At 50.1% G+C, this 26,653-nt stretch overlaps 1 protein-coding gene across 5 annotated transcripts in view; it reads left to right on the top strand.

Annotated features, from left to right (window-relative positions):
• Nucleotides 1-224: 224 nt before the first annotated feature.
• Nucleotides 225-26,653, top strand: part of AACS (acetoacetyl-CoA synthetase) — a 79,013-nt gene continuing 52,584 nt past the window's right edge. For 2 of the 5 annotated variants that reach the window (XM_054443500.2, XM_054443501.2), the window contains exons 1-4: nucleotides 252-569; nucleotides 8,996-9,099; nucleotides 11,602-11,722; nucleotides 21,673-21,786. In XM_054443500.2, coding sequence (XP_054299475.1) covers nucleotides 437-569; nucleotides 8,996-9,099; nucleotides 11,602-11,722; nucleotides 21,673-21,786 — 472 coding nt within the window. In that variant the 5' untranslated portion in view covers nucleotides 252-436. Of the gene's footprint in view, nucleotides 570-8,995; nucleotides 9,100-11,601; nucleotides 11,723-21,672; nucleotides 21,787-26,653 lie in introns of all 5 variants that reach the window. The other 3 variants (XM_054443497.2, XM_054443496.2, XM_054443498.2) reach the window with 3 other exon arrangements.

The raw sequence follows: 26,653 nt of genomic DNA on the forward strand, positions 1-26,653 counted from the left end.
TGTAGGAAACAGCGGGCTCGGACGCCTGGCTTCTCCGGCTGCCCTAACGCCCTCTAGCTCCAGGTGAGGTCGGTGAGCTGGGGCCAAGGCACGTGGGCGCCCCTCACCCCCACGCCCCCCGGCCGCGGACGCTGGAGCCGGCGGCTGAGAGCACTCCTTTGCGCGGCGCTGCACTCAGCGGAGGGTTACAGGCGGGAGGGCGGGGCCTGGAGGGGGCGGGGATTCGGGGGCGGGGCCTGAGGGGCGGGGCCTGGGCCGAGTGGCCCGCCGGAGGCGGCGGCGGTCGTTCAGTCCCTTGTTCCCCGCCGCCGCCGCTGACCCAGCCTGCCAGGCGCTCCTGACCGTCGCTTCCCCCGGTTCCAGGTCCCCGGCCCTCGCCTTAGCCCCGGCCTCTGGTCCCCAGCCCTCGTCGCAGCCCCGGCCGCCCACCGCCGCCATGTCCAAGGAGGAGAGCCCCGGTCGGGAGGAGATCCTGGAGTGCCAGGTGATGTGGGAGCCTGACAGTAAGAAGAACACGCAGATGGACCGCTTCCGGGCGGCTGTGGGCGCCGCCTGCGGCCTGGCGCTGGGTGAGAGTCGGGCGCGCGGCCGGGCCTGCGGGGGATGGGCGGGGGCCGTGCAGGGTGGTTGGGTGGTCTCCCCGTGGCTAGTTTCATGCTTCTGGGGCTGGAGGAGCCACTTGATGGCGGGGAGGCCTTCTGACTGCGGGGTTCCCCCCAGTCTTGGGGAACATCACCCCTCCACAGCACCTCCTGGCACTTCCTGACTCTGCAGCGTCTCCTCTGCATGTGGGGGTCACCCTCTCCCCGGGAGTGTCACCCCTCGGGAGGGCCAGCTGCCTGTTGACCGTGTGATCCCCTGCTAGGCTTTCCTACCTGTGAGGTGCTCCCTGGAGTCTTGACCTCCAGCCTGTGGGGGCTTCCCCCGGACATAGGGCCTTTTTGACTTGCAGCTCTTCCTCTGTTTGTGGGGGTCCCTTGCCAGTCCCCAGTGCCGTGCACTCTGCCCCCCCGACCTCCCTCATCTCCAGCTGCCCCTGCTGGAGGCCAGCACCTAGAAGGATGGTCAGGCAGGAGGCCCTGTCCACGTGTCTACACTCCCAGCCCCCAGACAGAACCTAGTAAAAGACTCTCTTTACACCCATCACCTTGAACCTCAGAAACCGCCTCTCGGGGTGTGGGTGGGGCAAAGGCTCCTTCTCCGTGGGGTAACCGCTCCAGGTGCTCTTCCTGAGCTCTAGCTGGCTTGCCCAACTACCAGCTCCACCCCTTCACCCTGCCTGCCCTAGGTATTGCTAGGGGATTTTTTTTTTTTTTTTTTTTTTTTTTTTGAGACAGAGTTTCGCTCTTGTTGCCCAGGCTGGAGTGCAGTGGTGAGATTTCGGCACACTGCAACCTCCGCCTCCCGGGTTCAAGCGATTCTCCTGCCTCAGCCTCCCGAGTAGCTGGGATTACAGGCATGCGCCACCACGCCCGGCTAATTTTGTATTTTTAGTAGAGACGGAGTTTCTCCATGTTGATCAGGCTGGTCTCGAACTCCTGACCTCAGGTGATCCAATCGCCTTGGCCTCCCAAATTGCTGGGATTACAGGTGTGAGCCACCGCGCCCGGCCTCCTAGGGGATTTTTAACTCATGGTCTCCCCTCCTCACCCCCTCCGCTGGCGCAGGGACTCCCTTGTTTCTGTTGGTGGCGTCACTGTTCTTGCTCAGGCTCACAGGGATGGACACCCCAGTCACCTGTGGCACCAGAAGTCTTCTGCCACAGCCCCATGTCGCTCGCATCTCCTCCTTTGCAGCCCCTTGCCAGGGATTCTGGGGCCTCCTTTTCTCCTCACCAAACAGTGGTTGGTTTTCCTGCTTCCTGCTTTTCCACCCATTTGCATCCTGCTTGCTTTGCCAGAGTAATCTTGAAGCACACAGGTCTTTTTTTTTTTTTTGAGACGGAGTCTGTCTCTGACGCCCAGGCTGGAGTGCAGTGGTGCGATCTCGGCTCACTGCAAGCTCCGCCTCCCGGGTTCACGCCATTCTCCTGCCTCCGCCTCCCAAGTAGCTGGGACTACAGGCGCCCGCCACTACGCCCGGCTAATTTTTGTATTTTTAGTAGAGACGAGGTTTCACTGTGTTAGCCAGGATGGTCTCGATCTCCTGACCTCGTGATCCGCCCACCTCGGCCTCCCAAAGTGCTGGGATTACAGGAGTGAGCCACCGCGCCCGGCCTGAAGCACACAGGTCTTGCTTTGTCACTCCTTGGCTCAGAAGTTCTCAGTGGTTCCTTGTTGACCGCAGAATTGCAGACGGCTGCCTGGCAGCTTCCAGGCCCTCCACAGCAGTGGGGAGCTTCCACAGAGCCCCTTTCCTACGCGAATCCAGAGCCGTTCCTCTCCTTCCCTTCCTCTCTCTTGGAGACAGGTGTAGTCTGTTGCCCCAGGGGCTTCTGGACAGCAGTTGGTAAATGAGTGTGTGTTGGATTAGGGCATCCTGGAGACTCCTGGAAGAAGCAGGAGGCTGCCATGTGGGATTATGTTCTTCCTCTGTGTCACCTTGCCTTGATTCCATCTGTTTCCTCTGCCAGCAATAACAGAATGCTGGTCTGGTGCCTGTCTAGCCCTGATGTTATGAAATAATTTCAGATTGGGCAGCCCTGTTAGATGGGTGAAACCACCTTCCTCCGTGGGAAGTGTTGAAGAGAAGGAATTTGTAATCTAACTATCTGGATTTTTTTTTTTTTTTTTTTTTTTTAAGCCTTGTTCTTCTCCCCCAGGCTGGAGTGCGATCTCGATTCATTGCAACCTCTGCCTCCTGGGTTGAAGCAATTCTCCTGCCTCAGCCTCCCGAGTAGCTGGGATTCCAGGGGCCTGCCACTATGCCCGGCTAATTTTTGTATTTTTAGTAGAGATGGGGTTTCACCATGTTGGCCAGGCTGGTCTAGAACTCCTGACCTCAGGTGATCCACCTGCCTCGGCCTCCCAAAGTGCTGGGATTACAGGTGTGAGCCACCGTGCCCGGCCGACTACCTGGATTTTGAACTAGCTCTAACACTTACCAGCTGTGTGATGAGGAGGAAGTCATTGGATCTCCTCATGCCTCGTTTCCTTATCTGTAAAATGGGTGTAACAGGACCTGAGTCATTGAGTGGGTGTGCGGGTGACAGGAAATGGTCAAGCCCAGTGCTCAGCTCTGCCCTGGGTCCCTGGGGTTGGGGAGTAAACATGAGCAAGTGCTGGGAGGGCCCGAGCCTGGCTGCGGATCTCCTTTCCCTCCTTCAAGGCTCTCAGACTGGTGGCCCATGGGCCAGGTCTCATCTGCAGACGCACTGTTGAGTTGCCTGCATTTAAAAGTTAGGAGAGGGGGCCGAGCGTGGTGGCTCACACCTATAGTCCTAGCACTTGGAGAAGCTGAGATGGGTGGATCTTTTGAGCCTAGGAGTTTGAGACCAGCCTGGGCAACGTGGTGAAACCCCTATCTCTGCAAAAAATACAAAAAATTATCTGGGCATGGTGGCATGCACCTGTAGTCCCAGCTACTCTGGAGACTAAGGCGGGAGGGTTGCTGGAGCCCAGGAGTTGGAGGTCGCAGTGAGCCGAGATCTCGCCACTGCACTGCAGCCTGGGCGACAGAGTAAGACTCTGTCTCAAATAAATAAAAATTGGGAGACCACATATGAAAAGCAAGCTTTCCAACCTCTGAGAACCCCAAGGTCTGTCATGCCGGGTCTGCATTCCCAACGTGGCAGCATTGTCCGGAGCTGAGTGAGGCCCCTCCCTTTAGTTTGGAGGAGGGCGTTTAGCGCTGTTTTTGTCCTTTTCTCCTCTTAGCACTCTTGAAGGTGATTTCCACCGGCCTCTCCCCTTTCATGTTCCTGGCCCTGGAGGCTTTGGGCTTGGCTTGAAGATCCAGCTCAAATGCTATCTTCTTTTTGATTATTCTCTTTGAATATTTCTGCCTTCCCTCTTCTCTCCAAGCACATGTAATTTGGGCTTTCATTCTGCCCTGCCTTTTTGTGTATTTGTGAGCATTCTTTTTTTTTTTGAGATGGAGTCTCACTCTGTCGACCCAGGCTGGAGCGTAGTGGCACGATCTCGGCTTACTGCAACCTCCGCCTCCCGGGTTCAAGCAATTCTCCTGCCTCAGCCTCCTGATTAGCTGGGATTACAGGCATGCGCCACCAAGCCTGGCTAATTTTTTTGTATTTTTGGTAGACACGGGGGTTTCACCATATTGGCTAGGCTGGTCTCGAACTCCTGACCTTGTGATCCACCCACCTTGACCTCCCAAAGTGCTGGGATTACAGGCGTGAGCCGCCGCGCCTGGCTGTGAGCATTCTTATTGCTTAAAGACAGTGCCCGTGAACTTGTATCCTCTCCTTTGTGTCTCAGCAGAGGCTCACTTGTAGCCTGTATAAAGTATGGGGTCATGCTTTGGACTGGATGTCAGTAGAGAGCAAGGCATACTCAGCAGCCTTGCTCCAGCCCTGCAGGCTTCAGGGAGGAAGGGAGGGGCGTTCCCCACTCCGGCCGCCTCTCCATGAGCCCGTCTTCCCAAACCAAGGTTGGCAGGAAGTTTCTATCCCTGCATTTTGGGAGGCTCTGGTAGGGTTACCCACCCTCTTTTCCACTACCAGAGCCACAGGTTGGTTGGTTCCTGTCACTGCTTCCAGCTGAAGCCACCTGTGCACTCCCTGCACATCCACGTGGGGCTCTGGAGTCCTCTGATGCAGACTTCCTTGGGGTCGGCTGCAGCTCCAGCCTGGCATATGTGCCTGTGATTCCAGGCCTCTAGCAAGCTCTGGCAGACGTGCTGCATATACTAGCCCTCTGTAATTAGGAGGCAGGGAGGTGGCACCAGTTTCAAAGGCATGCTCTTTTGGAGGACTGTGCCAAGTGTCCTTCTGTGTACCACAAGCTGCACGTCGGCTCTCTGTGCAAGCAGCTGGGATGGAGTTTGCCAAGAAATAGAAGGCTTGGGCCCTGTTCTCAAATAGCTCCGGGGGCTAGGGGAGAGAGCCCATGTGAAGATAGTGCCACAAGTTAGTGGACACTGGGCATTCCACGAATGGGGCATTGGTGTTGACATTCTGAGTACTGCACTGTTGTATGACAGATGCACCTGACGGCTGTGACTTCAGAAGAATGTGTGTTCAGAGTTCCAAGCTAAGGAATCCAGGAGTGGCCAACCTGGATTTATTCCTTGTCTATGAGAAACATCTGAACCCCCGGCCCATCCCGTGGAATGCAAGCTCTACAGGGGGATTGAGGCCCTTTCTTTTGGATTAAGTAAAGGTTACCAGGTGGAAGTTGCTAGGGGAGGGTGCTAAGTGAAGGTGCTGTATAAACTGCGTGCATTTTACAAGTGGTTGCGGTTCTCCTGTCCAGCCTGCTGCCCCCAGACCATCCCTGTAGGTAAGTTTCCAATAAACCCTATGTCTGGCTCACTGCTTCCAGATCTCTGGAATCTGGTGCCATCTATTGGAGTTAATAGGGGTCCAGCACAACAGCAGTGTGCTGGGTTTAGCAGAGAATGCGGTTTAGAAGGGCGGATAGCCTGTAATCTCAGCTACTTGGGCAGCAGGGGCAGGAGGATTGCTTGAGTCCAGGACTTAGAGGCTGCAGTGAGCTATGATCATGCCACTGCACTCCAGCCTGGGCAGAAGAGTAAGATCTTGTCTCTAAGAAAATGAATAATAAAAAAAGGGCAGATAAAATCTTCAGCTAAGGTTTGAAGGTGTAGGCTGGCCAAGATTCTCGTAGGTGGAGAGGAAGAAGGGCTGAAAATTCAGAAGCCTGTAGGGACCAGACAGGTGCCCAAGATAATAATAGTTACTATTTAGTGAGCTCTCTCTATATGCCAGGCTCCATCTAGCACCTGATATGTCTCAACTGATGTAATCCTGTCAGTAATCCTATCAAGTGGGTGGTAGTACTAGCCCCATTTCACAGCTGAACAAACCAAGGCACGAAGTCCCAGTTAAGACTTTGTAGCTGGAGGCGGTGGAGCTGTAGTCTGCCATCTGGTTAGTTGTTGCCTCTGGCATTTGCCTGAGGGCCCGGTGAGGCAGCTGTTCTTAGTTCTAGCTAATCCTCACTATGTGGTGTGGTCAATGCATTTGTTACCTATTGCTGGTGACAAATCAGCCCAAAAGTTAGCGACTTAAAACAAGAATAAACCTTTATCACCTCTGAGTTTCTGTGGGTCAGGACTGGGGAGTGGCTAGTTGGGTGGTTCTGGCTCAGGGTCCCTGAGGGGCTGCAGTGGGAACGCACCCGTCCCCAAGAGCTCACTCACATGGCGGTAAGTTAGTACTGGTGGTGGCAGCAAGGTAGTGCGGGAGGCATCTGCCATATGCCACCTAGGACTGCGTGAGCGTCCTCACTGGCTTCTCCTGGAGCAGGTGACCCAAGAGAGCCATGTGGCTGCAGTGACCCTTACAACCTGGCCTTGGAACTCACGTTTGGCTACTTCCACAATACCCTGTTGGTGACACAGATCAGCCCTCTCAGGTTGGGAAGGGGACCATAGAGGGCCATGAATGCCTGGAGGTGACAATTATTGGCCGATGACCACAGTCAGGTACTCACTTTTCTCAGGAGAAGCCGGAATTTCATTTAAAAATGGATTTATGTGCTTGCTTTGGCAGCACACATACTAGGTAGAAAAATTTGCGTGATCCCTGCACAAGGTGGAGATGCAAATTCACGAAGTAGCCCATACAAAAGCGAGAACAGGCTTTTAAGTGTGAGCAGCTTGCACAGGCTGAATCAGACCTGGGCTTGCGGTTGCAGCGTCCTCCCCGGTAGAGGCGGGGAGCGTGGGAGCAGAAGAGTGTGTCTGAAGAGTCGCATTTGATGAGAGGGCTGAGTTGCTGACAGTGGGAAAGTTTCCATCTGAAGTCGGCCACTTTTGCTGTCGTCTCCCAGGGTCCTTGTGGTGTCAAGAGGCCGTTGTGGCTGCATCCTTCCAGATTCATGGGGCTGGCCGCGTCTGCCTTCCTTAGCAATGCTGTTGGCGAATGCCCTTTTGTGATAGACTTTTTGTTGTTGTTGTTGTTGTTGACAGAGTTTCGCTCTTGTTGCCCTGGCTGGAGTGCAGTGGCATGATCTCGGCTCATTGCAACCTCTACCTCCTGGGTTCAAGAGAGTCTCCTGCCTCCGCCTGCCAGGTAGCTGGGATTATAGGCATGCACCACCACACCTAGCTAATTTTTTGTATTTAGTAGAGATGGGATTTCACCATGTTGGTCAGGCTGGTCTCAAACTCCTGACCTCAAGCAATCCACCCACCTCGGCCTCCCGAAGGGTTGGGATTACAGGTGTGAGCCACTGCTCCTGGCCTTTTTTTTTTTTTTTTAAATGGGGTCTCACTCTGTCACCCACCCAGGCTGGAGTGCGGTGGTGGGATCATAGCTCACTGCAGATTTGAGCTTCTGGGCTAAAGCGATCCTCTCCGCTGTCCCTGCCCCAGTTCTTGTGATCCCTCCTTGTCCAGCATAACTGAGGACCATTCCTGGACACCACAGTCAGAAGGGACACTGCTGAAGGGCAGGGAGCATCGTGTCTCTTCCTGTCTTCCCCACCGGGGCTGGGAACAGTGAGGATGGACAAGCTTGACTTGACTGATGGCAGTGAGATAATTCAGCTCAGCGGTTGTATCATGCCTTTTTCCCCATTCCTGATACCTCATTGGCCATCTTTCTGATACGTTATTATATCCCTGCTAGTCTCTGCCTTCCTGGAGCCCCAGCAAGGCTGTGCTTTGAAACAGAAGCACTGTATGGCTTCCCCTGGTCCCCGACAGGATAAAATTCTCCTATCCCTAAGGACTGATTGGCTCACTGTGGCCAGTCCACTTGGATCCTATGCAGTTGAGAGGGTGAAGAGTCCTCAGCGAGTCTGGGGTCAGTTTGTCAGTGAAGTCACATTTCCTTTAGGAGTTAAATACATCTCTTTGTATCAAGTTTCCAGCTCACGTCTTGATGGTGGGTAATAGTTGTTTGGAATCTGCAAGGGGGAACTCCCCTGGGCATAAAAAGTTGTGGAATAAAAGGAGGGAGACCTTTTACCTTCTAACTTTTTTTTTTTTTTTTTTTTTTTTGAGACGGAGTTTGCCCTGTCGCCCAGGCTGGAGTGCAGTGGTGCCATCTCGCTCACTTCATCCTTGGCCTCCCAGGTTTAAGCAATTCTCTGCCTCAGCCTCTCAAGTAGCTGGGATTACAGGCACCTGCCAACATGCTCAGCTAATTTTTTTTGTATTTTTAGTAGAGACGGGGTTTCACTATTTTGGCCAGGCTGATCTTGAGCTCCTGACCTCATGATCCACCTGCCTCGGCCCCCCAAAGCGCTGGGATTACAGGCGTGAGCCAGCGCGCCCGGCCTCCATGTAACTTTTTACACTTTTGTAATTTTGAGTCTTGTGAACATATTGCTTATTCAAAAATCAAAATAAGTAATAATACCCCCCGACATTATACTGGCCTTGAGAGGTCATCAACAGACTACCCATTGTATTGACTATAAATTTCCTGAGGTTGTATGGTATAATAATGGCAAACTCCTAATGCCACGGTGGTAATTTCCAAGGCCCTGTTCTAAGCACTTTCTACATGTGCTCATTTAAATCCTCACAATAGCCCTGTGGCTGGAGGGGGATTATTAATTATCCCCATTTTGCACTTGCCTGAGGTCACAAAGCTAATAAGTGGCAGAACCAGGATTTGAACCTGGGCATTCGGGCTTTAGAGTCTATGTTCTTAGGCATGGTGGTTAAATATAAAATCACTGAAGGTGACTCAAAACATCACCTCATCGGCTTTTGTTCTTTTTGGGGACTAGTGGTGTTGGGTTTGCGTCAATACAAATTAAGCTCCTTCTCCCCCAGATCATTTCTCCTCAGATGAATTTGGCTCGCTTGGACATGCCCGAGGCTCCTGAGGTGTGTCCATCTTATTAATGAATTGCCAAAATTTCCCTTCTAAGGTTAATCTGAGCTATTTCATTTTTAGAGAATTATGATGACTTGTACCATTGGTCCGTTGAGTCATATTCAGACTTCTGGGCAGAGTTCTGGAAATTCAGTGGAATTGTCTTCTCACGCGTGTATGATGAGGTAAGTAGAGATTTTCCGTGGACGTCATCTCTTTTTGTGGTCGTGCTTCAAAGTGAAATGCTAATTTTGGGGAATACTGAATCGTATCTTCTTTTTACAACCTCATGCAGTTGGGAAAAAGCCATTGCCCTAGAGAACTGGCATTAAATTATCACAGACCTCATCGAGAACTTTGCAGCCTGTTAATTCTCTGTTGTATGGGGACCCCAGGCCCTGTCCTGGGAACTTGAGAGATCCTAAATAGTAGTTTTGATTGTTTGTTTGTTTGTTTTTAATTTTTAAATATTTGGGGCTGGGTGCAGTGGCTCACACCTATAATCCCAGCACTCTGACAGACCAAGATGGGAGGATCCCTTGAGCCCAAGAGTTTGAGTGCAGGCTAGGCAACAAAGCAAGACCCTGTCTTCAAAAAAAATAAATTAGCTGGGCATGGTGGTGCATGCCTGTGGTCCCACCTACTCAGGAGGCTGAGGTGGGAGGATCGGTTGAGCCCAGGAGGTCGAGGCTGCAGTGAGCTGTGGTTGTGCCACTGCACTCCAGCCTGGGCAATAGAGCCAGACCCTGTCTCAAAAAAAAAAAGGTTTAATTATGTTAAAATACATATATCATAAACTATTATGTAACCATCTTAACTATTTTAAACTGTACACTTCAGTGATATTAAGTACATTTACATTGTTGTAGTTTTTTTTTTTTTTTTTGGGATGGAGTCTTGCTCTATTGCCCAGGCTGGAGTGCAGTGGGGCCATCTTAGCGTACTGCAACCTCCACCTCCCAGGTTCTAGCAATTCTCCTGCCTCAGCCTCCCGAGTAGCTGGGATTATAGTCATGCACCACCACACCTGGCTAATTTTTGTATTTTTAGTAGAGACAGGGTTTTGCCATGTTGCCCAGGCTGGCCTCAAACTCCCAACCTTGGGTGATCCACCCGCCTCAGCCTCTCAAAGTGCTGGGATTACAGGCATTAGCCACCATGCCTGGCCACATTGTCATAGTTTTTTTTTTTTGAGATGGATTCTTGCTCTTTTGCCAGGCTGGAGTGCAGTGGTGTGATCTCGGCTCACTGCAACCTTCAACTCCCTGGTTCAAGCGATTCTCCTGCCTCACCCTCCCGAGTAGCTGGGATTACAGGCATGCGCCACCATGCCCAGCTAATTTTTGTATTTTTAGTAGAGACGGGGTTTCACCATGTTGGCCAGGATGGTCTCGATCTCCTGACCTCATGATCTGCCTGCCTCAGCCTTCCAAAGTGCTGGGATTACAGGCGTGAGCCACCGCGCTCGGCATTAGTTTTTTAAACTATTAGGAGTTTCGTTCTTTATTTTTGTTTGAGACCGAGTCTCGCTTTTGTCACCCATGCTGGAGTATATCTCGGCTCACTGCAACCCCCACCTCCTGGGTTCAGGTGATTCTCTTGACTCAGTCTCCTGAGTAGCTGGGATTACAGGCGCCCGCCACCACGCCTGGCTAATTTTTGTATTTTTAGTAGAAATGGGGTTTCACCATGTTGGCCAGGCTGGTCTTAAACTCCTGACCTCGTGATCCGCCTGCCTTGGCCTCCCAAAGTGCTGGGATTACAGGTGTGAGCCACTGTGCCCGGCTGGAGTTTTTTTTTTTTTTTTTTTTGAGATGGAGTCTCGCTCTGTCCCCCAGGCTGGAGTGCAGTGGTGCGATCTTGGCTTACTGCAAGCTCCGCCTCCCGGGTTCACGTCATTCTCCTGCCTCAGCCTCCCCAGCAGCTGGGACTACAGGCGCACGCTGGCATGCCTGGCTAATTTTTGTATTTTTAGTAGAGACGAGGTTTCACCATGTTAGCCAGGATGGTCTCAAGCTCCTGACCTTGTGATCCGCCTACCTCGGCCTCCCAAAGTGCTGGGATTACAGGCGTGAGCCACTGCGCCTGGCTGGAGTTTTGTTATTTTTTTAACCCGCAGTTGAGAAAAACTTCAACTCCTTACACTGTAAATCAATAAATGTCTGGAAAAAGAGAGTCCTGCCATTCAAAGTCGAATTTATTGTCTCTTTGGGGCAAACCATTTTGAAATGTTGATCTTTTGGGACTTTGACAATAAAAATCAAGGTTCCAGCACTCCAAGGAAGGAAGCAAAGGCTGAAACCCCTAAAAGTTGTGGGCAAGGGGCAGGTGGTCACGGAGCTTGCTCTCCTGGTTTCCGTGTGTCTGGGCAGAGCCTGACGTGTTGGGTGTCGTCTTTGTCTTCAGGATCTCTCATTGAGTAGGTGTTTAATGAATATTTGTGGAACACATATGTTACTGGGGATGGTTGTTTTCTGTTGGCATTAATCCCTACTTTCAGTTTCTAGCTTTTAGGCCAGTTCAGAGTTCAGTCCATAAAATGATTTAAAAATGCTCTGGAACAATGAGTGAGCTGGCTTCCTGGGAAGCAGAACCGCTTTTGCTGATTTGTGGCATAGTCTCATGTTTTGCTGATTTGTGACGTAGTCTCGTGTGTGTGCGTCTTGGTTTGTTGTCATTCTCTATAGGTTGTGGACACATCGAAAGGAATCGCAGATGTCCCCGAGTGGTTCAAAGGCAGTCGGCTCAACTATGCAGAAAACCTCCTGCGGCACAAAGAGAATGACAGAGTTGCCCTTTACGTTGCAAGTAAGTCCTGATGGCAAGACCTGGGGTTTCCTCCGTGGAAGTTCTAGACGGTGCATGCATGCAGTGCCACATATTTGGAGAGATAGGATTTCCAAACCATATGTTGGCACCTTTCTGACGTAATTAAGATTTCTGTTGACTTTATTTTTGCTGGGGAGGGGAAAGGGCCAGTGTGTGGTCATGCTTTATGGGCAAAATGGAGATACTCAGTATTAAGTAACTAGCTTGTGTCACACAGAAAGTTAATGATGGAACTATAACTAGAATCTCTTCCCATTGGCTTTTCCTTTTAAAATAAAGTTGAGGCTGGGTACAGAGGCCAGGTGTGGTGGCCCAGGCTGGAGTGCACTGGCATGATAATGGCTGGCTCATTGCAGCCTCAATCTCCCAGGCTCAAGCAATCCTCCCACCTCAGCTTCCTGAGTAGCTGGGACTACAGGCACACACCACTATGCGTGGCTGATTTTTTTTTTTTTTTTTTTTTTTTTTTTTAGTAGAGACAGGGTCTTGCTGTGTTGTCCAGGCAGGTCTTGAAATCTTGGGCTCAAGCAGTCCTCTCATCTTGGTTTCCCAGAGTGTTGGGATTTCAGACATGAGCCACTGCACCCGGCCCCTGTGTAGCTTTTTAAAATTTATTATTATTTTTAAATTGTGTATTCCACTTTGGGAGGCCAAGGCAGGCGGATCAAGAGGTCAGGAGATCAAGACCGTCCTGGCTAACATGGTGAAACCCCATCTCTACTAAAAATACAAAAAATTAGCCGGGCGTGGTGGCGGGCGCCTGTAGTCCCAGCTACTCAGGAGGCTGAGGCAGGAGAATGGCGTGAACCCAGGAGGCGGAGCTTGCAGTGAGCTGAGATTGCGCCACTGCACTCCAGCCTGGGCGACAGAGCGAGACTTTGTCTCAAGAAAAAAAAAAAATTGTATGTTCAGCAAGAGTTTATTGGACACTCATTGTGTCTAAGACATCTTGCAATGTAAGACTCAGAAATAAACTGAAGTCGTGTTCTGCCTCCAGAATATTACATTCTAATCATGGAAATAAGGCCAACATACACAGAAACAGTTGACAATTTATATTAAATGCGAAAATGAGTCTCTGAGTTGGCATTTTTTTTTTTTGAGATGGAATCTTCCTCTGTTGCCAAGGCTGGAATGCAGTGATCTCAGTTTGCTGCAACCTCTGCCTCCTGGGTTCAGGTGATTCTCCTGCCTCAGCCTCCCGAGTAGCTGGGATTACAGGCGAGCACCGCCATGGCCGGCTAATTTTTGTAGTTTTAGCAGAGATGGGGTTTCCCCATGTTGGCCAGGCTGGTCTCGAACTCCTGACTTCAGGTGATCCCCCCGCCTTGGCCTTCTAAAGTGCTGGGATTACAGGCGTGAGCCACTGTGCCCGGCCCAAGTTGGCAATTTTTATTAGAAGCCAGAGAAAGATTAATTCACCGTGGTATAAAATACTCATCAGAAAATGAATTTCCATTTTCTTAAATTTCCAAGAAACTTCACTCACTCCCTAGATCAGCACAAGAAACCAAACCACTGGCAACAGGCAGTGAGTGGCCCTGCCCAGGCTACAGAGCAGGGCCTCCCTTCTGCCATCATGGGAAGGACCAGCAGCCCCTGTGAAGTTGTTAAAGATCATGGCAGTCCAGTTCCCACCGAGACTTACTGGGACACATCTTCCAGGGCTGGGGCCCAGACTTCCATATATTTTCAAAGCCCATGGGCACTTCTGATGCACATTCCTGGTGAAGAGCCATGGAGCAAAGTCTCAATGTACCATTTGGGGCTGGTTAGTGTTCCATTGCTGTTTTCCTTGGTTCTCAGCCTTGACACGCTCAGGGCAGAGTAGATGGGTGGTCTGGGGTCAGGGCTCTGATTGGCTCTCCCATACCCTTTGCGTGCCCACCTGTCTGCTCATCCATTCGTTCCTCAGATCTGTATTAAATGCCTCCTTAGGGCCGGGCGTGGTGGCTCACACCTGTAATCCCAGCACTTTGGGAGGCCGAGGCGGGCGGATCACGAGGTCAGGAGTTCGAGACCAGCCTGGCCAACATAGTGAAACCCATTTCTACTAAAAATACAAAAAATTAGCCAGGCGTGGTGGCGGGCGCCCGTAATCCCAGCTACTCGGGAGGCTGAGGCAGGAGGATCGCTTGAACCCGGGAGGCGGAGGTTGCAGTGAGCCAAGATTGTGCCATTGCCTTCCAGCCTGGGTGACAGAGCAAGACTCTGTCTCAAAAAAAAAAAAAAAAAAAAAAGTGTCCTCTGCAAGGAGACAAGCTGCCTGCCCTGGGAGACGCTGATGTTCCGGGGGGCAAAGCGTGGTGGTTTAACAATAAGTAAGAAAACATATGCTTGGAAGAATAAGTAAAGTATCGTGATGGGAAAGGGACGATGGGGTGGGATGCAGGGCTGTTTTAGATAGGGCTGCCAGGGAAAGCCTTTTTGGAGGAGTCGACGGAACTTGAAGAAGCCTTCCTCTGGCTGACCCCTGTACCTGGAATCTCCTCCCCGCATGTCTGCAGAAGTCATGTTCCCAGGCACAGGGAACAGCCAGAAGAAGGAGGAGGGGCTGGAGGAGGCTCTGTGGCTGTGGGGAACAGCCAGGAAGGCTGAGCTGGGGGGCCTCGGTGGTGGGTCCAGGAGTGTGCAGAGGTATGAGAGGGAGTGGGCCATCCTCAGGGTTCTGAGCAAGGGCTGGGTGATCCCGTGGTGACCTGGCTGCTGGGTGGAGAACGGGAAGGGATTGCATCATGGGAAAGGAGACTTAGGGGACTGCTCCGTGCTCCATCTCTGCATCCCCAGGGTCACCCCTCTGACAGGGTCTCACTCTATTGCCTAGGCTAGAGTGCAGTGGCACGATCGTGGCTCACTGCAGCCTCGACTTCCCAGGCTCAAGCGATCCTCCCACCTTAGCCTCCTGAGTAGCTGGGATCACAGGCATGCACCACTGTGTCCGGCTAATTTTTTTTTTTAAGTTTTTTTGTAGAAATGAAGTTTTGCCATGTTGCTCAGGCTGGTCTCGAACTCCTGGGCTCAAGCAATCCACCTGCTTTGGCCTCCCAAAATGCTGGGATTACAGGCATGAGCCACCGCGTCCAGCCAGCTCTTTTCTTCCAATTGGCATATCATTCATATACCACAGAAATACCCTTTTAAAGCACGCAGCTCAGTGGTTTTTAGCATTTTTCAAGAGGTTATGCAGCTACCACCCCTAGTTCCAGAACATTTCCATTTTCCGAAAGGAAACCCCATACCAGTTAGCAGTCACTCTCTGTTCCTGCCTCCCCCAGCTCCTGGCACCCACCTCTCTGCTTTCTTTCCTGGGTTTCCCTGTTCTGGACATTTTGTATAATTGGATCATACGATATGTGGCCTTTTGTGATTGGCTGCTTTTGCTCAGCACAGTGTTACCAAGGTTCATCCACGCTGTAACATGGATCAGCACTTCATTCCTTTTATGTCCTAGTAATCTTCCACAGTACAGACAGACCACATTTTGTTGATCCCTAAGAGGCTCCTTTGAGACTGGCCTGCCCCAGGCACTGCAGTGCGTGTGGGAACCTCCCTAGGGTGCCAACCCAGTCGCCTCTTTCGTAATCCTGAGAAGGAGAACGAGAACGCTGCATCTCTTTTCTTTTCCTGGTCCCTTTAAATGTGTGTGCTTTAACCCAATGTCTCAGACACTTCATGAGGTCCTGGTTTCTCCTGGAAAGTGGGAACGGTCCAATGTAAATCGTTAAAAAAACCCCCAAAAACCCAAAACTAAAAATCTAAACCCAAAACTAAAAAACTAAAAATATACTTGATTCCTAGTGATGAAATAAGCCAGTCTTCCCAGAACTTGTAATATGGGTGTTTGGGTGGAGACTGAACTGGGTGGGGTGTCTCTCTCTCTCTCTCAGTTATATACAGTATTGGCTGAACCCAGCCAGTTACCTTTTATTTTTTTAAACCCAGCCCTGTCTCGAGGGTGGGTTAAGGAGGTAGGGTTATAATTCTGTGTCTGTTTCACACCGCCTACCCCTTTACCTTAGCCTGTCTCCTCTTTTCTCCCACCATCTCTTCTCTTTTAAGTATTTGAGCCCCCCCTTTTTAAAAATTATTTTTAAATATTTTAAAAAAATATTTAAAAATATTTAAAAATATTTAAAAATTTAAAATATTTAAAAATATTTTTTAAAATATTATTTTAAAATATTTTTTAAAATATTATTTTAAAATATTTTTTAAAATATTATTTTAAAATATTTTTTAAAATATTATTTTAAAATATTTTTTAAAATAATTTAAAAATTTATTATTATTAACTTTTTATTTATTTTGAGACAGAGTCTAGCTCTGTCACCCAGGCTGGAGTGCAGTGGCTTGATCTCGGCTCACTGCAACTCTGCCTCCCAGGCTCAAGCGACTCCCCTGCCTCAGCCTCCTGAGTAGCTGGGACTACAGGCGCCTGCCGCCACGCCCGGCTAATATTTTGTATTTTTAGTAGAGACGGGGTTTCACTGTGTTAGCCAGGATGGTGTCGATCTCCTGACCTTGTGATCCACCCGCCTCGGCCTCCCAAAGTGCTGGGATTACAGGCATGAGCCACCGTGCCTGGCCTTTTTATTTTATTTTATTTTATTTTGAGATGGAGTCTCGCTCTGTCACCCAGGCTGGAGTGCAGTGTCGTGATCACGGTTCACTGCAATCTCCACCTCCCCAGTTCAAGCCATCCTTCCACCTCAGCCTCCCGAGTAGCTAGGGTTGCACGTGTGCGCCACCACACTGGCTAATTTTTGTATTTTTAGTAGAGATGAGGTTTCTCACCATGTTGGCCAGGCTGGTCTTGAACTCCTGACCTCAAGTGATCCACCCGCCTCAGCCTCTGAAAGTGTTGGGATTACAGGCGTGAACCATCATGCCTGGCAGAGCCCCTTCTTTTAATGAGCTTTTCCCTTCCTTATAATTGCAGTGGGAATAAGGACCCTTATGCCAGTGATCACAGTTTACAGATCGCATCCCGTACTTAAGCAGGGGCCTAAGCAGCCGATTATTGGCTCGGGGGCTTTAAGATCATTGTGTTTCATTTTCTGCATATTTTCCTGACTTGTTCCTTACCCAGCTGGGTGCAGGTGCTCACGGAGCTCTGCTGTACGCTCACTCAGGTGTTCTCAGCAGAACTCATCTCTCCTATGGGTAATCCCCGTCGAGGCCATGCGATGCCCTGCTTAAAAAAATACGTATATGTGCACAATTGCCTTCATGCTCCAGCGAGTAGAGCAAACAACATGCATTAGCACATCCGTGTTGAGATTGTTAGAACAGCTGCCTGCGCAGCACATTTTACTTTTGAAGAGTAGCTATCAGCTTACCAAGTATTTTCACATGATGGAAAGTTTTCTGGGCTGGGGTTGTGGGAGAGGTAACAAAAAGGCTACCCCAGGGCAGCAAGGAAAGGACGAAGGGCAGACGCATACAACTCTAGGCAAATAGGAAAAAAAAAACTTTTTTTTTTTTTTTTTGAGATGGAGTTTCACTCTTGTTGCCCAGGCTGGAGTGCAATGGTGTCATCTTGGCTCACTGCAGCCTCCGCCTCCTGGGTTCAGGATATTCTTCTGCCTCAGCCTCCCAAGTAGCTGGGATTACAGGCACGTGCCAGCATGCCCAGCTAATTTTTGTATTTTTAGTAGAGAGGGGTTCCACCATATTGGCCAGCCTTGTCTTGAACTCCTGACCTCAAGTGATCCGCCCGCCTCCCGAAGTGCTGAGATTACAGGCATGAGCCACTGCGCCCGGCCTGATTTTTTTTTTTTTTGAGACAGGGTCTTGATCTGTTGCCCAGATTGGAGTGCAGTGGTGCAGTCACGACTCACTGCAGCCTTGACCTCCTGGGCTCAAGCAAGTCTACCACCTCAGCCTCCCAAGTAACTGGGACCACAGGTATGTGCCACTGTGCCTGGCTATTTCATTTCATTTTTTTTTTTTTTTTTTTTAAGAGATGGGGTCTCCCCATGTTGCCTAGGCTGATCTCAAACTCCTGGGCTCAAGTGATCCTCCCATCTCAGCCTCCCAAAGTGCTGGGATTACAGGTGTGAGCTATAACACCTGGCTGGAAAAAGCCAGATTTATGCCAAAGGGAAATTAGGATGTTTATTCACTTTCTAAAAGAGATAATTCATCAGCACGGTGGCTCACACCTGTAATCCCAGCACTTTGGGAGCCCGAAGCGGGAGAATCACAAGGTCAGGAGTTCGAGACCAGCCTGGCCGACATGGTGAAAGCCCGTCTCTACTAAAAATACAAAAATTAGCTTGGTGTGGTGGCGGGTGCCTGTAGTACCAGCTACTCGGGAGGCTGAGGCAGGAGAATTGCTTGAACCTGGGAGGCGGAGGTTGCAGTGAGCTGAGATGGTGCCACTGCACTCCAGCCTGGGCGACAGAGCGAGACTCTGTCTCAAACACACACACACACACACACACACACACACACACACACACAAAGAGGTAATTCATGTTATAGAACTGAAAAGCGATGATCAATCAGGAGCAAAATATTTGCATCAAGGTTAATGGTCAAAAGAGTAACTTCTATACTGTAGAAATTATCTTCAAATCATTTTCCTGTACCTTCACGACACTGAGTCTTACTTGTATTAGTTATCTTTCCATGTCATAGATTACCTGAAAGCCATAGTTTAGAACAAACATTTTTTACCTCCCAGTTCCTGTGGGTTACAAATCCAGCAGTGGCTTAGCTGAGTGATCACTCATCAAGTTGCAGTGAGGATGTTGGCAGGGGTTGCAGGCATCTGAAGGCTTGACTGAGGCTAGAGGAACCACATCCAAGATGGTGAGCTCACGTGGCTGTTGGTGGGAGGCCTCGTTCCTCCTCGTGTGGGCTGCCTCCTCCAGAGGCTTCCTCAGTGACCTCACAGCATGGCCGCTGGCATCCCCTAGAGTGAGCCAGATGGGAACTGCAGTGTCTCTTATGACCACAGCTCAGAAGTCATTGTCATTTCCACAGTAACCCATCGATTCCCCATGTCAGGTGTGAATACCAGCGGGCAGGGGTCACTGGGGGGCCATTGTGGAGTCTGGCTAGACACTGTCCCTTCCCATTTGTGCAGTCTGTTAGTTAGGCAAAAATTGGTATCTTCCTGTTTTAACATACATTTCTTTGATAACTGGGGTGGTTGATCATTTTATTTATTTATTTATTTCTGCGCTATCCAAGTTTTTGACAGTGAGCTTGTGTCACTTTTAATCTTCTAAAAAATTATACTACTGAGCAATAAAAGAAGTGAATTTGTTTGTTTGTTTGTTTGTTTGGGACAGAGTCTCACTCGGTCGCTGAGGCTGGAGTGCAGTGGCACTGTGTTGGCTCACTGCAACCTCCGTCTCCTGGGTTCAAGCAATTCTCCTGCCTCAGCCTCCTGAGTAGCTGGGATTACAGGCGTCCACCACCACGCCCGGCTAATTTTTATATTTTTAGTAGAGACGGGGTTTCACCATGTTGGCCAGGCTGGTCTTGAACTCCTGACCTCAGGTGATCCACCTGCCTCAGCCTCCCAAAGTGCTGGGATTACAGGCGTGAGCCACCGCACCCGGCCTAGAAGTGAATTATTGATGCATGCAATAACTTAAGTGAATTTTAGTGGCATTGCACCAAATGAAAAATGCCAATCTTAAAAGGTCACCTTCTGGCTGGGTGCGGTGGTTTGCGCCTGTAATCTCAGCACATTGGGAGTTCGAGGTGGGTGGATCACCTGAGGTCAGGAGTTTGAGAGTAGCCTGACCAACATGGTGAAACACCATCTCTACTAAAAATACAAAAATTAGGTGCAGGCGCCTGTAATCCCAGCTAACTGGGAGGCCGAGGCAGGAGAAGTGCTTGAACCTGGGAGACGGAGGGTGCAGTGAGCTGAGATTGCACCACTATACACCAGCCTGGGCAACAGAGCAAGACTGTCTCAGAAAAAAAAAAAAAGGATCACTTTCTATATTTCATGTAACATTTCTCCCTCCCTCCCTCACTTCCTTCCCTCCTTTCCTTCTTTCCTTTCCTTTCTTTCCTTCCTTTCTTTCCTTTCTTTTCTTTCTTTTTGACAGGGTCTCACTCTGTTGCTCAGGCTGGAGTGCAGTGGTACGAACATAGGTCACTGCAGCCTTAAACCTCTGGGCTCAAGTGATTGTCCCATCTCAGCCTCCCAAGTAGCTAGGGCTACAGGTATACACCACCACGCCTGGCTAGTTAAAAAAATTTTTTTGTTTTCCAAGACAGAGTCTCACTCTGTCGCCCAGGCTGGAGTGCAGTGGTGTGATCTCAGCTCATGGCAGCCTCAACCTTCTGAGCTCAGGTGATCCTCCCACTTCAGTATCCCGAGCAGATAGGACTATAGGTACGCACCACCATGCTCGGCTAATCTTTTAAAAAATTTTTTGTAGAGACGAGGTTTTACCATGTTGTCCAGGCTGGTCTCGAACTCCTGAGCTCAAGCAACCTGCCCACCTTGGCCTCCCAAAGCGCTGGCACTACAGGCATGAGCCACCCTGCCTAGCCTTAGTTTTAACATTTTTTGTAGAGTCTCACTATCTTACCTAGGCTGGTCTTGAACTCCTAACCTCACGTGATCTTCCTGCCTTAACCTCTCAAAGAGCAGGGATGATAGACATGAACTACTTCTCTCAGCCTATATAACATTCTTGAAATGGCAGAATTATAGAGCTAGAGTATATGTAAGTGATTGCCCGGGGTGGGGGTGGTGTAGGGGTCAGGGATGACTATAAAGGTGCAACAGAAAGGAAGGGTTTGGGGTGGTGGAAATGTCCTATATCTTAATTGTGGTGGTTGCAGGAAATTCCGTAAGGTGACAGAGAACCTCGCATGTGCATGTTGCATCCACATCTGTTTCGTGGAACCACACACGTGCACATTGCATCCATGTCTGTTTCGTGGAACCACACGTGCACGTTGCATCCACATCTGTTTCGTGGAACCACACACGTGCACATTGCATCCATGTCTGTTTCGTGGAACCACGCACATGCACTTTGCATCCACATCTGTTTCGTGGAACCACACACGTGCACATTGCATCCATGTCTGTTTCATGGAACCACGCACATGCACGTTGCATCCACATCTGTTTCGTGGAACCACACACATGCACGTTGCATCCACATCTGTTTCGGGGAATCACGCACATGCACATCGCATCCACATCTGTTTTGTGGAACCACACACATGCATGTTGCATCCATTTCTGTTTCCTGTCTTTGCTGGTGTACTCTGGTTATGGAGGATTGTAACCACTGGGGAAGCTGGGTGAGGGGGACATGGGACCTCTCTGTACTTTTTTTGAAACTTCTTGTGAATCCGTAATTTAAAAAAACCCCCACAATTATAATCAAAGGATTCTTCAGTTAATAAAAGCATTCCCAGTAGAAAATCTTATTTATTTATTTATTTATTTTGAGACAGGGTCTTACACTGTTGCTCGGGCTGGAGATCAGTGGTGCGATCATGGCTCATGTGATCCTTTGCCTCAGCCTCCTGAGTAGCTGGGACTACAGACGTGTGCCACTATGCCTGGCTAATTTTTACGTTTTTGGTAGAGATGGAGGTCTCTCTCTGTTATCAGGGCTGGTCTTGAACTCCTGGGCTCAAGCAATCCTCCCACCTCAGCCTCCCAAAGTGCTGACATCATAGGCATGAGCCCCTGCACCGGCCTAATAGAGAATCTTTACGCAGTCTTCAGTGTATTTGCTCGGCTGACTCTCACAGCCTTTCTTCTGTGTGAGGTTAAGTGGACCTGTGTCTTGCTTGTGTTCCCTGCTTCTGTTTTCCCTGGGTGTAGATTAATAACCTGCCTTGAAACAGGTGGGATTTTTCATTCAGTGTCTGGCTTGCAACTTTTCTTTTTGCAGTGATCTGTGTACAATTTACCCTTTTTCTCTTCCCAGGGGAAGGCAAAGAGGAAATTGTGAAGGTGACTTTTGAAGAGCTGAGGCAAGAAGTGGCTTTGTTTGCAGCAGCAATGAGGAAAATGGGTGTGAAGAAAGGAGATCGGGTGGTTGGTAAGTATTTTGGGTGCTGGTGATGGTCTCAGGGGGAGACCAAGGTAGAATGGGTGATGTGAAGGTCAAGACGACTTTCAAATAAGGTGGAGTCATGTCATATTACATGGAACCTTGTAGGACTTGGACTCTACATGCAAGGCGAAAAAAGAGACCAAGGAAAATTGCTGAAAGAATATGCCGCTCTGCGAAGGCAGGAATTTGCTTTGCTTTGTTCCCTGCTTTGTCCCAGAGCCTAAAACAATTCCAGGAACATCAAGGGAGTGCATTCAGTATGGGCTTGCTGGAGGAATGAAGGAGCATTCAATATGGGCTTGCTGGAGGAATGAAGGTGCATTCAATATGGGCTTGCTGGAGGGATGAAGGAGCATTCACTATGGGCTTGCTGGAGAAATGAAGGCCCATTCAATATGGGCTTGCTGGAGGGATGAAGGAGCATTCACTATGGGCTTGCTGGAGGGATGAAGGAACATTCACTATGGGCTTGCTGGAGGGATGAAGGCGCATTCAATATCGGCTTGCTGGAGGGATGAAGGCGCATTCAGTATGGGCTTGCTGGAGAGATGAAGGCCCATTCAATATGGGCTTGCTGGAGGGATGAAGGCGCATTCACTGTGGGCTTGCTGGAGGGATGAAGGTGCATTCAATATGGGCTTGCTGGAGGGATGAAGGCGCATTCACTGTGGGCTTGCTGGAGGGATGAAGGTGCATTCACTATGGGCTTGCTGGAGGGATGAAGGCGCATTCAATATCGGCTTGCTGGAGGGAGGAAGGCGCATTCAGTATGGGCTTGCTGGAGAAATGAAGGCCCATTCAATATGGGCTTGCTGGAGGGATGAAGGCGCATTCACTGTGGGCTTGCTGGAGAAATGAAGGCCCATTCAATATGGGCTTGCTGGAGGGATGAAGGCACATTCAATACGGGCCTGCTGGAGGGAGGAAGGCGCATTTAGGAGTTAGCCCTGCAGTGGAGCAGGGCAGGAAAAGGCAGTCTGGGCTGCAGAAACGGCCTGTGAAAGGCCTGGAGGCTGCTGGAGACAGCAAGCAGGAGGCCACAGGCCTGGAGGCAGCCAGCAGGAGGTGTCTACACGGGCATTAGGAGCTCTGTGGGGTGGAACATGGAGGGCAGGAGGTGGGGCGGGTGCCCAGGTCTGATCCCAAAGGCCTCGTCCACTTTCCTGCACTCTGCCTGGAGCTTCCTGAGGTGCTGGTCCCACCTTCAGCCGTAAAGCAAGGGAAGTAGGACCCAAGAGCAGGCCCCATTTGGGGATTGTTCTGGAAGGAGCAGGGGCTGGAATCTGTAGACCCTGAGGCGTGGTTTGTCCTCCCATTCTGGGCCGGGGCCCTCCTTTGTTCCCTGGGATAGCAACTGAGTATTTCCCACTAAGAACTACTTAGGTATTTTTCTCATATTTTCCTTTCACCTTGACTTGTGGAAAAAATGTAAAGGCTTGTGCAAGGACCTGTTCTTTACCCCAAACGACTTGTTAGTTAATTGAGATGCAGGTAGGTGTGTACATGGGGATGAGCAGGTGCAGACGAAGGAGATTTATCTTCCAGTGCAGCCTTGGTGGTCGGGGCTCCCGACCTCCCTCCCTTTCCCCTCCATGTCATGGGACAAGGACCACAGGGGGCGGGTTTCGGGAAAAGCCGCTGGAGAGGGGCTTGGGCTTTGAAGCCTTTGTGTTTGGCATGGGTGTGCCTCTCCCAAGGGAACTCACTGCAAATTGCCGTTCAGCTTGTTTGCAAAGAGGCAGGAGGAGCTGGGTGGCCTTGTCGTCTATAAGTGCAGTAAGTGGCTGGACCAAGAATCCTGTGCACCAGGCCCAGCTACCCTGCCCTGCCTCCCCCTTGAGTAACAGGACTGGGCATGCAGTTAGTGCTCAGCGTTTGGTAGCTGACTAGGAAGGAATCCAGCGATGGGCATGCCGGCTGCCTCCTGTCTCAGCCCGTGGCAGCCTGTTCTCCTTCGGCCTATCCTCAGGGTTCACCCTGGTTCGTCGGGGTTGCCGCTCAAACGTTACCTCTCAGAGGCCGTTCCTGGTTAGCCTTCGAAAAGTGCATCCCACTCTTCCTGCACCTGCTTTCATCGTAGTCCTCATGGTTCACCTGAAACTGCAGGGATCTCGTTGTGTTTGTGCGCATGTGTCCTCCGTACTAGAGGGCAGGGGTTTTGTTTTCTTCTCACTGCTGTATCTTACTTCATAGAGAGTGCCTGGCACCTGGCAGCATCTAAGAAGTGTTTATTGAATGAATTACTGTGGGTATTGGGCTGATCATCAGAGCAGGCTTTTTTTTTTTTTTTTTTTCTTTTTGAGACATGGTCTCACTCTGTTGCCCGGGCTGGACTGCAGTGGCGTGATCATGGCTCACTGCAGCCTCGAACTCCTGGGCTCAAGGGATCCTCCTACCTCAGCCTCCTGAGTAGCTGGGACTACAGGCACGTGCCACCATGCCTGGCTAATTTTGGTATTTGTGGTAGAGACAGGGTCTCGCTATGTTGTCCAGGCTGGTCTCAAACTTCTGGGCTCGAGATCCTTCTGCCTTGGCTTCCTAAAGTGTTGGGATTACAGGCATGAGCCACTGCGTCTAGTCACAGAGCAGGCATTTTTGAGGCTGAAACCTCACTTTTTGGGTTCTTCTTGGTCTGATTTAATCTGTACACTTTTAAGGTCTTGCAAAGGAATGCAAAATATTGTATCTCCAGTTTTTTTCTTCCCTCCAATTCTCATTTTAAAAAATCTTCTTTTGAAGCCAACATTTCTGAGTGAAGGAGAGACAAAACAGGTTATATTGGGGACAGCCAAGGTTCCTCTGAGCTATGCTTTCTTTGAGGAGACGCCTGGCCCCGATGCCCTGGACCCTTCAGAGTTGAGCTGGTCCCTTGTGCTCCAGCCATTTTGTGGGTCTCAGTGGGATACGGATTTCACCTGATCACAGTTACTAGGATTTGGGACTTTGAGTTTTCCAGAAAATACTAGAAAATGATTAAATGGGGTTGGATGCTTTAGAGTCTTCAAAAGATGGAGTTAAAGCTGCGCCTAGCTCCGTTTTCCTTTGTCTGTGAAGTGGTCCCCATGGTTGGTGTCTGATGTGCCATGGGAGAAGGGCCAGCTCCTCCTCACTTGTCAGCCACGCGGAGTCAGCTGGTTAAGCAGCCTCCCCTGGGCACTGAGTCCTGCCCTGACCCTGGGGGTGACAGTGTTGAGATGCTTCAGTTTACACTCATAGCCAAGTCTCACTTTCGCTGCAAACTCAGCAAACGCCAACCATCTGCCGGATGTGGGTGGAACCCCGTGGCGGTGTGACCCCTGCCCCTTGGATGCCTATGGCCCAGCAGGGGAGTCGCGTGTGAATCTAGACAAAGAGAAATACCCACTGCAGGGGGGAAGGGAGTGACAAAGGGAACCAGCTGACCAGGGACCCCTGGGGGTGCACCTGGGTAGCTGCACCTTGCTCTGATGAGGCCTTGGCCGTGGCCCTTCGTCTCGCGACTGCCTTCTGCCCTACTGTACAGGTCCTTTCCTCTGGAACGTGTAGAGTGATCTGGTTAATTGATCATAGTCTCTGTGGCCCTGAGGATTCCCTGCCTCTGTTGTCATGAAAGCCAGCCTGCTAGGAGATGGAGGGCCTGAGGACCTCTGCCCCTTATAGGCTTGAATATGGCTCTTGACAGTACTGCTTGTGTTCTTCATTCCCTCTCCTCTCTATTCATCCAACCAACCATCCACCAGTCCACCTGTCTGTGCAGCCATCCATCAGCCCATCCATCTGCCCATCCATCTATCCATCCTTCTCTCCACCTACCCATCCATCCATCGTCCATCCATCTATCCTGCACCCATCATCTACCCATTCATCTATCCATCTTCCATTTATCATCCCTCATCCATCATTTATCCATCCACCCATCAATCCTGTCTATACATTCTTCTCTCCATCTACCCATTTACCCATTATCCCTCTATCCATCCATTTATCTATCCTCCACCCATCATCTACCCATTCATCCTCCATTCATCATCCCTCATACATCATCCATCCAACTATCCATCCATCCATCTGTCTATACATTCTTCTCTCCACCTACCCATCCATCCATCATCCATCTCTCCATCCACTCATCTATCTTCCACCCATTATCTACCCATTGATCCATCCATCTTCCATTTATCATCCATCATTCATCCATCTATCCATCCATCCATCTATACATTCTTCTCTCTACCTACCTATTTACCCATCATCCATCCATTCATCTATCTTCCACCCATCATCTACCCTCCACCCATCATCTACCCATTCATCCATCCATCCTCCATTCATCATCCCTCATCCATCATTTATCCAACTATCCATTCATCCGTCTATACATTCTTCTTTCCACCTACCCATCCATCCATCCGTTCATCTATCTTCCACCCATCATCTACCCATTCATCCATCCATCCATCTTCCATTTATCATCCCTCATCCATCATTTATCCTACCATCCATCCATCCGTCTATACATTCTTCTCTCCCCCTACCCATTTATCCATCATCCATCTATCCATCCATTCATCTGTCCTCCACCTATCATCTACCCATTCATCCATCCATCTTCCATTCATCATCCCTCATCCACCATCCATCCAACTATCCATCCATCCAACTGTCTATACATTCTTCTCTCTTCCTACCCATTCACCCATCATCCATCTCTCCATCCACTCATCTATCCTTCACTCATTATCTATCCATTCATCCATCCATCTTCCATTCATCATCCCTCATACATCATCCATCCAACTGTCTATACATTCTTCTCTCTACCTACCCATTCACCCATCATCCATCTCTCCATCCATTTATCTATCCTCCATCT

Source organism: Pongo pygmaeus, chromosome 10 (genome assembly GCF_028885625.2).
Source record: "Pongo pygmaeus isolate AG05252 chromosome 10, NHGRI_mPonPyg2-v2.0_pri, whole genome shotgun sequence".
NCBI lineage: Eukaryota > Metazoa > Chordata > Mammalia > Primates > Hominidae > Pongo > Pongo pygmaeus.